This window comes from Symphalangus syndactylus, chromosome 9 (assembly GCF_028878055.3).
Source record: "Symphalangus syndactylus isolate Jambi chromosome 9, NHGRI_mSymSyn1-v2.1_pri, whole genome shotgun sequence".
NCBI lineage: Eukaryota > Metazoa > Chordata > Mammalia > Primates > Hylobatidae > Symphalangus > Symphalangus syndactylus.
The window spans coordinates 34,899,322-34,916,731 of NC_072431.2; the positions used below are offsets into that span (position 1 = coordinate 34,899,322).

The window sequence follows — 17,410 nt, forward strand, 5'->3', positions numbered from 1 at the left end:
TATTTCTCCACATCCTTGCCAGCATCTGTTGTTTCCTGACTTTTTAATGAGCGCAATTCTAACTGGCGTGAAATGGTGTCTCATTGTGGTTTTGATTTGCATTTCTATAATGACTACTGATGGTGAGCTTTTTTTCATGTTTCTTGGCCACATAAATGTCTTCTTTTGAGAAGTATCTGTTCATATCCTTCACCCACTTTTTGATGGGGTTTTTTCTTGCAAATTTATTTAAGTTCCTTGAAGATTCTGGATATTAGACCTTTGCCAGATGGATAGATTGCAAAAATTTTTCTCCCGTTCTGTAGGTTGTCTGTTCACTCTGATGATAGTTTCTTTTGCTGTGCAGAAGCTCTTTGATTTAATTCGATCCCATTTGTCAATTTTGGCTTTTGTTGCCATTGCTTTTGGTGTTTTAGTCATGAAGGCTTTGCCCATGCCTATGTTCTGAATGGTATTGCCTAGGTTTTCTTCTAGGGTTTTTATGGTTTTAGGTTTCACATTTAAGTCTTTAATCCATCTTGAGTTAGTTTTTGTATATGGTGGAAGGATGGGGTCCAGTTTCTGTTTTCTGCATATGGCTAGCCAGTTTTCCCAGCACCATTTATTAAATAGGGAATCCTTTTCCCATCGCTTGTTTTTCTCGAATCCAGCAGCACGTCAAAAAGCTTATCCACCATGATCAAGTCGGCTTCATCCTGGGGATGCAAGGCTGTGGTTAGTTGTCTCACACCGAGATGATTAGCAACATGGACACAGATGTGAAGTGGGTTAAGGAGCAGAAAGTTTAACAGACAAAAAAAGAAAGAAGAGAGAGAGAGAAAGCTTCCTCGTGCTGAGAAAGTGGGTTGCCCAAGAGAGGGTTTCCCTTCATTCAGTTTTTTATTAGGATAGAGTATTTCTGTTTTTGAATTCCATATCAGAATTCTATCTTCAAATCTCCCTTTGCATGCAAAAGTCAAAGTTGTCTATTAGTTCGTTAGAACTTAAAACAATTTGCGAATGTTTAACCTTTCTCCCTCCCTCCCTCCCTCCCTCCCTTCCTTCCTTTTTTCCTTCTTTCTTTTGGCAGAGTCTCACTCTGTTGCCCAGGCTGGAGTGCAGTGGCACAATCTCAGCTCACTGCAACCTCTGCCTCCCGGGTTCAAGCAATTCTCCTCCCTCAGCCTCCCGAGTAGCTGGGGTTACAGGCACCCACCACCACACCCAGCTATTTTTTGTATTTGTAGAGACAAGGTTTCACTATATTGGCCAGGCTGGTCTCGAACTCCGAACTCCTGACCTTAAGTGATTCGCCCACCTTGGCTTCCCAGCGTGCTGGGATTGCAGGCATGAGCCACTGCACCCGGCCAGAATGCTTAACTTTTGTATTCTTTCATTTCAGAACTTGAAAAATCCAAGAAGATATGCCCATTATATTGGTATAAGTTTGCTAAAACTTTCTTGATCTGGAATTGTTCTCCCTCTTGGTTAAAATTGAAAGAGTTTGTCCATAGGATTATAAGGGCACCATTTACTGATCTTTTCCTTATCATATGCATAATTTTAAACGTATGTTTTCTGGCCTTGGAGCATTATCCAATGAGTAAACAAACTAACAATCTTCTCGACATTGGAAACCTGGTAAGACTCTCACTACATTATTTTCATTTGTAGTTTCTTAGTTATCATTGAACTTTTCTTGGTTCATCATTATTCCCATTATTTTATTCTGTAACTCCAATATGTTGCAATATGCATAATTATTGAATGAAGCATTGTGTTTATGCTTTATCCCTCCAAGCCCTGCTTTGTAAATGTTCTTCTCATTGAATAGTTTTACAGCTGGAATTTAAAATTCCCCAGTTTAAATTTGGGATTCCTAGCCAGATGCTTGGCAGTTACATTACATGGAAATTATTTATTGCCCCTCCCTTCCCAAATATACAGTCTCTTGGTACCATTAGCTCATAGATCAGAGAAGGGCAGAGGTGAAATAACAGGCACCTGACTCCTGAATTCTTAATTCTGATTAAAAGAGCAGTTGGCCCTCTCTGTTCTAACCATGTATCTTTGCCCAGGATTGGAACTTACCATTTTAGCCTGGTATTTTTGAGACTCACCGGTCCTTTTTCACATACAATGCAAAAGACAAAACATATTCCTGTGAGTTTAAAAATAAGTCACATTCAAGCAAATGTATATTGTTTAAATGTATTTTCTTTCACCATTGTTGTTGTTTAGTTGCTTGGTACTAATAAAAACAGCCAAACTGCTAGAAGTTTCAAATTATACATTTATTTGGTACCAAAACAGCAATTTAGTGATTTCTGCCAGTACAGTTTTTAAAGGACAGCTTCCATAGGTTCATGTTATGTTTTTTCAGAGGTTGAAAAATTAAATATCGTATCATGTACTCTGTACCTCAAAAATAACTATTCAAAATTGAAAGCTCTTCACCCTGAAATATTCTTTTGTTTTCTTCGAGGATGAATTTTATTAAAATAATAAAAGATTCTGTATATAGTGTTTGACATTAGATTGTTAAATAAAATGTATGAGTCTGTCCTTACAATGCAGACTCTGCAACTAACCAGATCTTGACAGAGAAGCTGTGAAGAATGTGACAGTGACAAGTAAACAGTGTGTGTTACAGATTTTGTGTGTGCAGATTCTGATACAGCTATTGGAATCATATTCTCACCCATGTATTTGGTTTTGATTTAGGTTTTCATTGGAATTTTCACAGCAGAAATGATTCTTAAAATAATTGCAATGCATCCATATGGGTATTTCCAAGTAGGTTGGAACATTTTTGATAGCATGATAGTGTTCCATGGTTTAATAGAACTTTGTCTAGCAGATGTTGCAGGAATGGCTCTTCTTCGATTATTCAGGATGGTAAGTGGAATCCAATACCTAACTTTTATTTGATCAAAGTTTATCTCAGTGTCTGCAGACATAAAATGGGGCTACAGTAATACCTGTCCCATTGGGACACTGGAAGTATTAAATGAATTGATTAGTATATAAAGAGTTTGTTGCCAAGGAAAGAGTAAGCAGTCTCCAATGCTGTTATTTGACCACAGTGTTAAATGAAATAATGCCATATATGCAGCAAATTTGAGATACAGTTTTAGGAAGCAGGGTCAGGGTAACTGAGTACATTTTGGAAAGCAAGAAAACGAGGAGTCTCCAAAGTAGAATGCTAATATGTCACCAAGAAGCCGAAATAAGGTGAATATTTCTAAATGTCAGGTATAAAGGAAGACCAGTCAGGCCAGCAGAATGTTATTATGATAATTATTAGGTAAAAATTAGTGTATGTCTATGGGGTAGGGTAATGGTGAGACTCAGAAAATTAAACAAGGGAATGATGTTATGAGAATAATGTTTATTGAAATGATATACTTTAGATGAGTTATACATGGTCACATTCTGGTGACAGGTTGAAGGAATGTAGCAGGAACTAAGAACAATTAAGTCCATTTAATCTTATTCTAATGGTTACTTCCTAGAGGGCAGCTCATTCAGAATCCTATCTTAGATCCTCATCCATAACCTTTTCTAATGAATAAGAGAAATATATACAGGATGTTGTCACCAAATTTATGGATGAAACAACACTGACAATTGCAGAAGATGTGCTAAAAGATAGTATCAAAATATTTTAAAGGCTAGTAATAGACTGAATTTAAGATGATTAATTTTTTTCATAGATAAATGTAAGATCTCACTCTTGAGTTCAGAAAGACAGCTGAACATAGAAAAAGTCAAGAAGTGAGGCCAGGAATTTGGAACCAGCCTGGGCAACATAGTGAGACTCCACTTCTAAAAAAGAAATAAAAAATTAGTCATAGTGGTGGTTCATGTCTGTAGTGTCAGCTACTCAGGAGGCTAAGGTGGGAGGATCACTTGGGCCCAGGAGTTGGAGGCTGCAGTGAGCCATGATTGTGCTTCTGCACTCAGTCTGGGTGACAGAGAGAGATTCTGTCAAACAAACAAAAAAAAAATTGAAAAGAAAGTGTCAGGAAGGTATAGCCTATATAAAAATGATGTATGAGATCTAGTCGACGGTAAGTTTACTGTGATATAGTGACCAAAAATATTAAGGTAATCTTGTTCTGTATAAATAGAAATTTTAAAAAATCTAGTAAAAGGAAGGGGACTATTCAAAATAAACCTAGAATGTTGTGTTTGGTCTTTGACGTGTTATTTTAAAAGGGAAATACATGATAGTACCTTCATCAGAATCCATTGGATCCTGAAAGACTTTCACTATCATTTTCATGTCAATGTATGGAAAAAATGTGAAAAAATATTCAATATATTGTGTAAAGCAAAAACAAACAATGCATACTTGCCCTAACAGTTAATAAAATATAAAGCTAGAGGAATTGTAACAGTATAATGCTTAATGGGAATTGGCAAATACATCAGTAGAAGAGGATATGTATAGACTGAGTATACAAAATTATAGAATATTTAAGATGTATTAAGAATTTTTCACAAAATGAATGTTCAGTAGTTAATATTAATAATGCTTAAAACTCTAAAGGCTATGTATGTGTATGCATATAACGCTGTACCTTGTAATATACACTGATCAAGTTTTTTGTCATTTGTTTCTTGTCTTGATTTTACATTGCTCTATTAGCTGAGAATTTTCAAGTTGGGAAAGTATTGGCCAACATTCCAGATTTTGATGTGGTCTCTTAGTAACTCATGGGTGGCCCTGAAAGACTTGGTCCTGTTGTTGTTCACATTCATCTTCTTTTCTGCTGCATTCGGCATGAAGCTGTTTGGTCAGAATTATGAAGAATTTGTCTGCCACATAGACAAAGACTGTCAACTCCCACGCTGGCACATGCATGACTTTTTCCACTCCTTCCTGAATGTGTTCCGAATTCTCTGTGGAGAGTGGGTAGAGACCTTGTGGGACTGTATGGAGGTTGCAGGCCAATCCTGGTGTATTCCTTTTTACCTGATGGTCGTTTTAATTGGAAATTTACTGGTAAGTAGTCAATTCTTTTACATTTTCCTTGAAAACTGGTATAAGGTAGTTTGGTATTTTCATGATGTGCATTGATGGGATCTAATGGTCTGTAACTGTGGTAGTCCAATAGAGTAACCCACCATCCAGATGTGGTCATTATCAACTGGTATATGATTAGTCCCATTTGAAATGTGCTGTCAATGTAGAATATGCACCAGATTTGAAGTCTTACACAAAAATTGATGTGAACTATTTCATTAATAATTTTTATATTGAATGCTTTTTTTAATGATAATTCAGTAGGTCCTCCTTATGCTCAGTTGCACTGTATGTGGTTTCAGTTGCCTGTGGTCAGCCATGGTCTGAAAACATCCAGTGGAAAATTCCAGAAATATAAAACTCATAAGTTTTAAATTGCATGTCATTCTGGGTAGTGTAATGGAATCTCCTGCCATACCACTCTGTCCTGCTCTGGGCATGAAACATTCCTTTGTCTAGCATATTCATGCCGTATACGCTACCTATTGGTCCTTTAGTAGCTGTCTGGGCTGTCAGATCATGTAGTATGCATGGGGTTTGGTACCATCCTCTGCTTCTGGCATCCACTGGGGGTTTTGGGATTTATCTGCCCTGAATAAGGGGGGACTACTGTATTTGTATTTAACTAAATACAAATACTGTTAGTTAAATACAAATACAATAGTCTCCCTTTATTTATTTGTATTTAGTTAAATATATATTTAGTTAAATACAAATATGTTTGTATTTATTGTATACAAATTGTATATTGTATTTAACTAAATATATTTGTTAAATAAAATGTATTAGTAAAATTAATTTTGCCTGTTTTTCTGTGCTTTCTATGTGGCCACTGGAAATGTAAAATTGCATATATGATTGCATCATACTTCCATTGGATAGCACTAGCTTCTAACCTTGTTACTCAATGTAATATTGGCATCACGTGGGAGGCGGTTAGAAATACAGACTCCCAGACCCCAATTCCAGACCTATGCAAGCATAATCTACATTGTAACACTGTTCTCAGGTGATTTGTGTGCCCATTAAATTTTAAGAAGCACTTAAATGTAACATTGCCATCAGTCTTTTCCTGGCATTGGAATTACTTGGGGAATTAATAAAAATATGCTGATGCCTAGAATCCATTCTTAGAGATTCTGATTTTATTGGTATGTGGACATGACCTGGTCATCAGGATTTTTTGAAAATCTTCAGTTGATTAAATTGTGTAGTCAAGATTGAAAACCACTGGTCTATAAAAATGTTATGCATTAACTAAGAGAGAAAGCCTTCACTTATAAGTTTCCTAATAACTGAAGTGTTTTTAATGAATTAAATAAGTAGCTTTCACTGCATCTATGGAAAAGGTATGGCTTATTAAAACAATGATTCTTACGGGAATACAAGACTTGGTATTTTCTTTTTACTCATGTCATAAAGATCAAGTACATTTTCCAAAAGACTGAAAAAAAATTGCAGGTTAGACTCAATTTTACCTGTCCACATTGCTTGTGTTTCACCTTGAGAAGACCCTTTTCATACAATTATCACATTGGCATTGTATTTAATTGTTAGTGTACTTCTCTATCTTCTTTATTAAACTGTAAGCACCATGAGAGAAAGGACCATAGCTCTCCTCTTTATTATAAAACCTAGAACGGTGCCCAACATGTAAAAAATACTTCAATATCTTCTGCTCTTTGTGGTTATAGTAGTACACTTTTCATTCCCAGTGATATAAAACACCACTCTAACTGGCTGAAACAAAAAATGATCATATATATCAGCATACATAACTCATAACTCAAAATATCAGAGATAGATCTTGCTTCAGTTTGGGTGTGACACAAGTGATTAAATGGGATCATTACGGAGAGGTCTTTGTAGATCTCGATTCTGTTTTTCTCTGTGCTCCTTGCTAGCTAGTATCCTCTGTTTTATCAAGATGGCTGCTGCAGTCTAAAGCCTCATATCTTTGTATTATATCAGGTCTAATAGAGGAAAGAATTTCTTTTCTAGAAGCCACAGCCGATTTTTCCTATTATCTCATTAGCTGAATCACATGCCCATTCTTAACTAATCTCCATTGCCCAGGGTGTGGAATGCATTTATTATGTTAAACTGTACATAGCTCTCTCTTACAGCTGGAGATGGGATAAGATCAAACCCAAATCCTATGTCTAATAAGAGGATAAGTGTAATTTCCTAAATAAATTTTATGTTTCTGTTTCCAAAAGGAAGAGTTATGGCTGTTGAGGAAAGCAACAACAACACACACATACACATAATTCAAAGAGAAAGAAGCAGAAATACTGAGGCATTATATATATATGTGTGTGTGTGTGTGTGTGTGTGTGATGTATATATACATATATGTATGATATAACATATAAATATATAATAAATATATTTGCCTAAACATTCCTGCTTCTTTGATTTTGAACTCCAATCTGTTTCTATTTTTTGTTGTTTCTACTAACCAGAAACTTCATCAATGTGCAGAGGGATTCTAGGATAAATGGAGTTACATAAACCTCCATTTCCAATTTATTGGCCATCATATTTCTTGGCTCACTAAATCCTTCCAGCTTAATTTTCCTCAGCAGTCATCCAACTGTGAAACATCATGATAGTGGCAGTAGAATAAGTAGAAGAGGGAAGAATATAAGGAGATAATCTTTAAAGCTGTTGACCTTTTTAACCTCCACACTTCTAATGTGGGTTGGTGTAAAAGGAAGGTATTTCACATTTTAAAAAATTAATTTTGTCTTACTCATCTAAGAAAACTCAGCAGTGATTTTAAGCCTTATGCAGAAACCTTACAAAAAAATTATTATATGCCAAAGGAAATGAATTGGTTTTTAAATAGTTCTGTCTTGTTGAGTTGTAGAAAAAGCAAAGTTCAGAATCAAAGAAACATAGGTTCAAATTTCAGTTATATCACTGTATTAGTCCATTCTCATGCTGCTAATAAAGACATACTGGACACTGGATAATTTATAAAGTAAAGAGGCTTAATTGACTCACATTTACATAGGGTGAAGGAGACCTCAGGAAACTTACAATCATGGCAGAAGGAGAAGCAGGCTTGCTCTTCTTCACATGGTGGCAGCAAGGAGAAGTGCATAGTGAAGCAGGGGAAAGCCCCTTATAAAACCATCAGATCTTCTGAGAACTCACTCACTATCATGAGAATAGCATGGAGGTAACCACCATCATGATTCAATTACTTCCCTCCAAGTCCCTCCCATAATACATGAGGATTATGGAAACTACAATTCAAGATGAGATTTGGGTGGAGACACAGCCAAGCAATATCATTCCACCCCTGGCCCTTCCCAAATCTCATATCCTCACATTTCAAAACACTATCATGCCTTTCCAAAAGTCCCCCAAAGTCTTAATTCATCCCAGCATTAACTTAAAAGTCCAAGTCCACAGTCTCATCTGAGATAAGATAAGTCCCTTCCACCTATGAGCCTGTAAAATCAAAAGCAAGTTAGTTACTTACTAGATACAATGTGGGTAAGGAATTGGATAAACACACCCATTCCAAATGGGAGACACTGGCCAAAACAAAGGGGGTACAGCCGCCATGCAAGTCTGAAATCCAATAGGGCAGTCATTAAACCTTAAAGTTCCAAAATGATCTCCTTTGACTCTGTGTCTCACATCCAGGGCATGCGGATGGAAGAAGTGGGTTCCCATGGCCTTGGATAGCTCCATCCCTGTGTCTTTGTAGGGTACAGCCCTGATACCAGCTGCCTTCACAGGCCAGTGTTAAGTGCCTATGGCTTTTCCAGGTGCAGTGCAAGCTGTCAGTGGACCTACCATTATGGGGTCTAGAGGACAGTGACCCTCTTCTCACAGCTCCACTAGGCAGTGCCCCAGTGGGGACTCTGGGGGCTCCAACCCTACATTTCTTTTCCACACTGCCACAGCAGAGGTTCTCCATGAGAGCTCTGCCCCTGTAGCAAACTTCTGCCTGGACATCCAGGCATTTCCGTACATCCTCTGTAATCTTGGTGGAGATTCCCAAATCTCAATTCTTCTTTGCACCAGCAGGCTCAACACCACATGGAAGTTGCTCAGGTTTGGGGCTTGCACACTCCAAAGTGATGGCCTAAGCTATACCTTGGCCCCTTTTGGCCACAGCTGGAACAGCTGGGACACTGGGCACCAGGTCCCTAGGCTGCACACAGCAGGGGGACCCTGGGCCTAGACTGCAAAACCATTTTTTCCTCCTAGGCCTGTGCCTTGTTATGGGAGGGGCTGCTGCCAAGGTCTCTGACATGCCCTGGAGACATTATCCCCATTGCCTTGGTGATTAATATTTGGCTCCTCATTACTTGTGCAAATTTATGCAGCCAGCTTGAATTTCTCTCCAGAAAATTGGTTTTTCTTTTCTACTGCATCATCTGGCTTCAAATTTTACAAATTTTTATGCTCTGCTTCTTGAACACTTTGCCACTTAGAAATTTCTTCTGCCAGATACCTGAAATCATCTCTCTCAAGTTCAAAGTTCCAGGGATCTCTAGGGAAAGGGCAAAAAGCCACCAGTCTCTGCCAAAGCACAGCTAAAGGAGTCACTTTCACTCCAGTTCTTAACAAGTTTGTCATATCCATCTGAGACCACCTTAGCCTGAACTTTGTTGTCCATATCACTATGAGCATTTTGTTAAGACCATTCAACAAGTCTCTAGGAGTTCCAAACTTCCCACATCTTGCTGTCTTCTTCTGAGCCCTCCAAACTATTCCAACATCTGCCTGTTACCCAGGTTGCTTCCACATTTTCGGGTATCTTTACAGCAGTGCCCCATTCTCTGCAGTATCAATTTACTGTATTAGTCCATTCTCATGATGCTAATAAGGGCGTAACCAAGGCTGGATAATTTACAAAAGAAAGAGGTTTAACTGACTAACAGTTCCACAGGACTTGGGAGGCCTCAGGAAACTTAAAATCACGGTGGAAGAGGAAGCAGGCATGTCGTTCTTCACATTGCAGCAGCAAGAAGTGGAGAGCGAAGGTGGGGTAAGCCCCTTATAAAACCATCAGATCTTGTGAGAATTCACTCACTACCGTGAGAACAACATGGAGGTAACTGCCCCCATGATTCAGTTACTTCCCACCGATTCCCTCCCACAACATGTGGGGATTATGAGAACTACAATTCAAGATGAGATTTGGATGGGAGCAAAGACAAACCATTTCAATCACTTAATAAATAAGTGTCTTCGTGCATATTACGCAGCCTCTTTGAACCTGACCATACTTAATGGAGGAATGAACATAATAATACTTGCCTTACAGAGTTATTATAACTTAAATGTAATCACCTAGCATCCTATAAGTAATTCATAAATTACATAAATCATTTCTTTACACTGTAGAAAAATTTAACCCCTATATCTTTACCAGATTTTTGTTAGTTATTTAATATTATTAACAAGTTTTAGTTGGGCAAATTTTAATTTCATTCCAGGTGTTTTACTTGTGATTTAGTTAATTGTCACCAAGTGAAATATAGTATCTGACTGGTTACATAAACCAAACACTGAGGGATAGAAACATGAAAATAAAAGAAAGAGAAAACTTAATACAAAATTCAGTTGCCTTTTAAAAATAAAAAATATGATCATAGATACATATGTTATTCCATATATATTTGTATAATCCCAAATTAAATATATGTTAAGGTGTAACTCAAGAAATTTAAAATTAAATAGCCTCAATACATGTTAAATTCCTTCATACCTGTTTATTTGTTGATTACAAATCAGAAAGTAATTACTTAAATCTTGAACGTTCTTCCTCTTTCATGCTGCTTGATTTTGCTATGAGTTGCTCAGTTCTCACTCAATTTATGGATATCTTTGAGGGGCAAGAAAACAAAATTCAGGGGAATTTTGTATAAAGTTTTGTTTTATACACATTATTTCACCTTTTCTCTCTTAACACAAAATTAATAAATATATGTTTTTAATCTGGTTACAGATTCTGTGACTAGAATAAAGTTACTCTGAGTTTATATAATACAAATCTCTGCATTTTCTGCTCTCTTTTTTGTTAATGCTCAAATTAGAAGTAGTAATCAGTTGTCTGTAACTTGTGCCACTTACACAGCCTGTCTTTTCCTTTAAATCCTTAAAGAGAGTAGGCTATTTTTAATTCAGACCACATCTGAACAAAGTGGTAGCATTTGTTAGTGTTATAAAATTCTTATCTTATATTACAGTTTCAGAGCACTCAGCACTTTTAAGATTACGTTCATTTTTAGGCATTGAACATTTTCACTATATATATATATATATATATATATATATATATATATGAATGTATGTGTGTATATTTGTGTGCATGTGTGTCTAAGATATAAGAAACCTTTGATGTAATTTCCTTAAAATATGATTAATATAGCATAAACTTTTTCTTGTTCAAATCCTAGCACAAAATCTATTTTTTATTCATTCTATAATCAATTATTTTTTTAAATAAATATTTGTTTATTACCTATTTTGTGCTTAGCAGGGTGCTGGTTGTCTAATTAAGAGAAAACATGGTTTTTGTTCATATGAAGCTTACAGTCATGAAACACACTAACAGCCTTCCCTTATTTCACACTGTGCCTAATACTTAGCCAAACAATAGAAGGAAAGGAAACAACTGACTGTCTTAAATTATATCTGGTCTCACCGTCTTATATCACGAAACTGTTGTCCTTTGAGAATGATAGAGTTGCTAATAGTGTGGCTCCTATGGGGGCCATGGAGGTCCTGCCTAGATTATCTATAAGTAACCCTCATTGCCAAAGGAGACGCTAGTGGGAGAACAGAAAGGATCAAAGGTTACATAGATTAGACCTAAGTCTGCTTTATTTCTTTATTTCTGAAGCTATTAGCATTTGATCATTGTCCTTTCTGTTTTAGTTTTTCTCTTCTGAGAATCTTTCATTGTGGATTATAAAAGATATCTGCCATTTTTTCAGAAGCTCTAACCCACAAAACATTTCCCATATTGATATATCTTATAACCAAAATTTTATTGCTATGCTAAAACTATGGATAAGATTATCTATTTGATGACTTTATTCACTGCAAAATACTTTGATTTTTCTATACAAGTTTTATTTGAACCTTCTCTATTCCTAAGAAATAGGAAGATCTAGATAAAGAGAAGTAAATGTAACCCATTAGGATTAAACACTATTAGGTGGGAAGTTCTAATTATCCCAGATGTGCATGTCCATGAGAAAACGAGTAATTATTGGAGTGTTTGAGAAACTCAACTGTTCACATAGATCTAAAATTTTGAAAGAAGTTTCAAAATATGAGTCTTTGGAGATGCTCACATACTTATTTTATCTACACATAAATAGTCAGCCTAATTATCCAAAACTGTAATATATGTCTTACAATTATAAACAAGTTTAAAATCTGATTCTCTGGAAAGTGATTAGTACTTGATCATATTTCTAAGTGATAGTAAAAGTCAAAATATACACTATCTTTGAGTTAAAAATAAGTTACAAGTATTAGGAATGAGTCTTCCATCACTCATCTGTTTCTTGTTTGACCAAATTTACTACAACAGATAATCAACTAATCTTCCTAGCATCTGTGTTTTCATCCCACAAAAGCCATTAGATATGGTATTCAGGACCATGGATAGCTCTTTCCCCATATCATTCTTCCTGGGTTTGCAGAATTCTTACATGTTTTCCTGGAACAGGGCTGAAGTGAAGTGAGCTGCCTGGAAAAACAACTTATTTGCTCACCTTGGGTGAGACAGCTTGACTCAGTGAGAAAATAAGCTTTGGAATAAAGCAGACTTGGGTCTAATCTATGTAACCTTTGATCGTTTGATATTTGACATCTGTAAACCTTGCCTTTTTCATCTGTAAAAGAGAAATCATATTGCATAGGATGTCATGAGCTTAAAATAAATTCTTGCTATACAAATCCCTAGCACGGCACCTGACACACTGTTTATTCCCTGTGGTAGATGGATAAGAACTGACTAGTACTGTAGTTCATATGCTTCATTTTCAAATCTCAGGTCAGCCTTTTTGGGTCAAATTTATTTTTTAAGTTAACATATAAAATTGTATGTATTTATGGTGTACAAGGTAATGTTTTGAAGTAGACATACATTGTGGAATGGATAAATATGGATAATTAACAAATGCATTACTTCACATGGTTATCATTTTTATGGTGAGAACACTTAACCCATTTATGCCAGGAGTTGCAATTTTTGTGTGAAAAATCAACCTTGGTGATGACCTTGAGCAATAGGATATAAATAACTCCCACAAGCTTAGCCTTCCAATAATGGAATACTAGGCATAAATGGGTTAAGTGTTCTTTCACACTCTGGAAGTAGAGAGCAGAATGGTGGTTACCAGAAGTTGGGGTGGTTAGGGGAAAGTGGAGATTGAGGACCTGTTGCTCAAAGGACACATAATTACAGTTAAATAGGAAGAATAAGTTCAAAAGATGCATTGTACAGCATGGTGACTACAGTTATTAATTACAATGTATTGTATTCTTGAAAAATGCTAGCAGAGTAGATGTTAAATGTTCTCAAGTCAGTTTTGTAAACAAACTTTTCATTACTTAAAATGAAACAAAATGAGATACATTTAGCCTCATTTTACTTCCTTATTTAGGTACTTTACCTGTTTCTGGCATTGGTGAGCTCATTTAGTTCATGCAAGGATGTAACAGCTGAAGAGAATAATGAAGCAAAAAATCTCCAGCTTGCAGTGGCAAGGATTAAAAAAGGAATAAACTATGTGCTTCTTAAAATACTATGCAAAACACAAAATGTCCCAAAGGACACAATGGACCATGTAAATGAGGTATATGTTAAAGAAGATATTTCTGACCATACCCTTTCTGAATTGAGCAACACCCAAGAATTTCTCAAAGATAAGGAAAAAAGCAGTGGCACAGAGAAAAACACTACTGAAAATGAGAGCCAATCACTTATTCCCAGTCCTAGTGTCTCAGAAACTGTACCAATTGCTTCAGGAGAATCTGATATAGAAAATCTGGATAATAAGGAGATTCAGAGTAAGTCTGGTGATGGAGGCAGCAAAGAGGTAAGATGTTTAAATATCCTGATTGCTTAGTGGTGATTTATAGTATTGTTGATAAGGAAGTAAATCAGCGCCGAAGTTCCACAGCCAGATTATCCACTCAATTCTAACTCCATCACTCCTAGCTCCACCACTCTTAGCCTCTGACTTTATGCTTTTGATCAAATTACTTAAACTTTTCAAGCTTCAGTTTTATCATATTTAAATGAGGCTAAAATGGCATTTACTCCATGCGGGGGGGGGCAGGTGATAGTGCATAGAACAATACCTAGTAAAGAGTAAGCACTTAGGAAACATTAGATGATATAATTGTGACATTCTATAAATTAATAACCAGGCAGTTTGAGGATGCTGAAAAGTATACTGAGGAAACCAAAGTTTTCAAAATCAAGGTGTATGATTTAAGAAATCACTAAATTTCCATGGATTTCATAATCTTAAAATGGGAGATTGAATTAGAAGAGTGCTACAATTCCTTCTTCCTTGCTAGAATTCAAGATTTGAGTCAGATCATTTCTGCCCATATTTGGACATTATAATTAAGTTGGACTAAAGGAATTTTTAAAACCTCCCAGTTTGGATTGTGAACAGTTGGTAGCTTTGTAACGCACTGGCTTTAAAAAAATCAGGGTCACATTCAAAGAAGGGTAGATACTGTTGTTCACTCAGCTTCTAAAATATACACCCTACTGGAAACAGTCTTATTGTCTCCATTTGCAAGCAGCATTGTGTTTTAGAAGGAGGTGTAATTTCATAGAAAGCTACACCTACAGACATCACATCTGCACAAGGGCTTTTTACCTTGGACCGCACTGGGGAATCATTTCAGATCACTCAGGGGCACTGGAGGGTCAGGGAATGTCTCTTTACAGGTCCCCATCACCTCTGGCACCATCTTGTTTCCCAGACCTCTTCTGTTTTGGCAGATGCTCTCTACAATAACTTCACAAATTGTCTTCTAACAGGAATTCAGTTTCAATTATCCAAGGTCTTTCCATCACCTACTAAAGCCATCTTTATTTTAGTTAGAGAAACGTTTTTAATCCACATGCCCAATAGTCTAAGATTCATTTACCTTTTAAATTAATAGTAATGACTATAAAACAGGCATAAATTCTTACTCAGCACACTTCTCAATTTTCATTAACGATTTTGATTACCATCCATTTCTGGGTGAAATTGCTATTTACCACCGCACAACATGTTGGAGTGTTGCTGAAAACTTCATGCTAATCTCCTTAGAAATTCTGGAGTATGAAAATACATAGGAAAGCTGTAACTTTAAATAACTGTAAATATTGAAATTGCAGTTGTTATTTATGCTGCGTAGTTATTTGGTCTTGTTGGTTGATTAACTACTCACAAAAGATGTATTCATTTATTTATATATTTAGTTATATATTTAGTTAGATGCTTTCTAGATTGTGTAGCCCATGACTACTTAGGATGTTGATATACCCACAGCCAAAAATAAAACACAAAAATATTATAAATGATCTGATAATTCAGAGATACACTGTCTTGTTTCTTTGGTATCTGTACTTCCAGCCTATTTTTATTAAAAATATGCATATATCTTTACATATTATAAAAATAACATCAAAATTCACATCGTATTTTGTAACTTGTATTTTTTGTAATGCAGAAGTATATCATGGTCACTTTCTTATGCCATTAAGTAATCTTCTATCAAAATAAATGATTTATAATTTGAGTCTTGATTTATTTGTAAAATTAGAAAAATACCTACTCACAGGTATTTTGGAAAAATCACATCAAATAGGATATGTACAAGGCTTTTTACAAGTCTTTAAAAATATAAATGTATGATGTATAATTTTAATTACTCAGTGTCAAATATTATATTTAAATTACTTAACGCCTAGTCTCAAATAAATATATTGCTACAGATTTTATTTCATTAGAAATAAATAATATATAAAAGTAATGGAAGTAAAAAAGAATAATATTCTGCTGGATACTTTACTTTTTTTAATTGAGCACTATAATGATTTACTGACAATTGACCACGTAAGGACTAAAGCAAAAAAAGCTTTCTAATTGTATTTCCTTGACCCTTACTGTGTATAAGTCCAAGAGGTAGGACAAAATATTGATAATTTCTTTTTTTTTTTGGCACTCGACTTTACCTAGATTTTTCTCTTAATTTTTACGAAATAAGATTGGTTTCATTCCAAATGTTAAAATACACTTGCCTTCATTTTTATTTTAATTAGAAAATATTACTTACATGCTATTAACCTTAGAATCTTGGTGATTTTAAAGAATGATTTACGGTATACTTATTTTAAAATAAAGTAAAATATTGTGAGAAAATAATTTTAAATAAAGGCAAAGAGTATCATTTGCACTATTACCTGTGTAAAGCAATGACCACCTTATTCTACCCAGCCTTGAACTTCAGTCAAAAGCAGAGTGAGAAAGAAGGTCAATTCTGCATCTGGGTGCTTTTTGTAAGGCTGTGCCCCTTTCCCAGGCCTGTCCTTATCCCTATTTCTTGTGCCTTTCCCTCATTTTACTTCATGATAAATCCCATCCTATGATGACATACATAAGACCATCTTATGGTCTGAATTTTACAATGAAACCTAGGTGCACTATTATCTACCCATCTTTAGCATCAAGGAATGATTTGTTTTGATTCTACTCACCTAATTGAAGTAGCATACATGGGAAACTTGTGACTTCAAGAAAACTTTGGAACGCAAATCCTTTTGTGAATTGGAGACAGCCTATACATCTTTAAGAAGCAAAGTGTTATAAACTAAACATTAATTTTAATCTAAATGTTATTTTAGTTTAAAATAAGTATCATACAATATTTTTTGAACTTCACCTCTTACCAATATGTATGCATTTTAATCTCAGTCATGAAATTGGCCGAAAGTCTTTTAAACTTAATAATATTATTTCTGTATAAAATTTTTCTTACTTCTGAAAATGAAATAAACTTTGACCACCGTGGGTAAATGAAACTTTAATCACAACTTTTTTGGTGGGACTTCACCTTTTAGAAAATAAAGCAATCTAGCTCATCTGAATGCAGTACTGTTGATATTGCTATCTCTGAAGAAGAAGAAATGTTCTATGGAGGTGAAAGATCAAAGCATCCTAAAAATGGTAAGAAAATGTTGTTAATCTTGCTGGGAAACTAATTTGAATTATAAGTTGTCAAAATGTCTATGTTCCATATCCAGTATGTCAGTCAATTGACTGAATCTTTGTACATTTCTTAATATTCATGTTAAATATATAAGTGGCACCATTACAATTTGTTTTCCTCTGACAGTTATAG

At 35.4% G+C, this 17,410-nt stretch overlaps 1 protein-coding gene across 1 annotated transcript in view; it reads left to right on the top strand.

Annotated features, from left to right (window-relative positions):
- SCN7A (sodium voltage-gated channel alpha subunit 7) overlaps positions 1-17,410 on the top strand; it is a 99,671-nt gene that overhangs the window by 57,191 nt on the left and 25,070 nt on the right. The window contains exons 12-16 of the mRNA XM_055291907.2: positions 1,382-1,620; positions 2,704-2,877; positions 4,634-4,990; positions 13,663-14,097; positions 17,130-17,235. Of these exons, the coding sequence (XP_055147882.1) occupies positions 1,382-1,620; positions 2,704-2,877; positions 4,634-4,990; positions 13,663-14,097; positions 17,130-17,235 (1,311 nt within the window). The remainder of the gene's footprint in view (positions 1-1,381; positions 1,621-2,703; positions 2,878-4,633; positions 4,991-13,662; positions 14,098-17,129; positions 17,236-17,410) is intronic.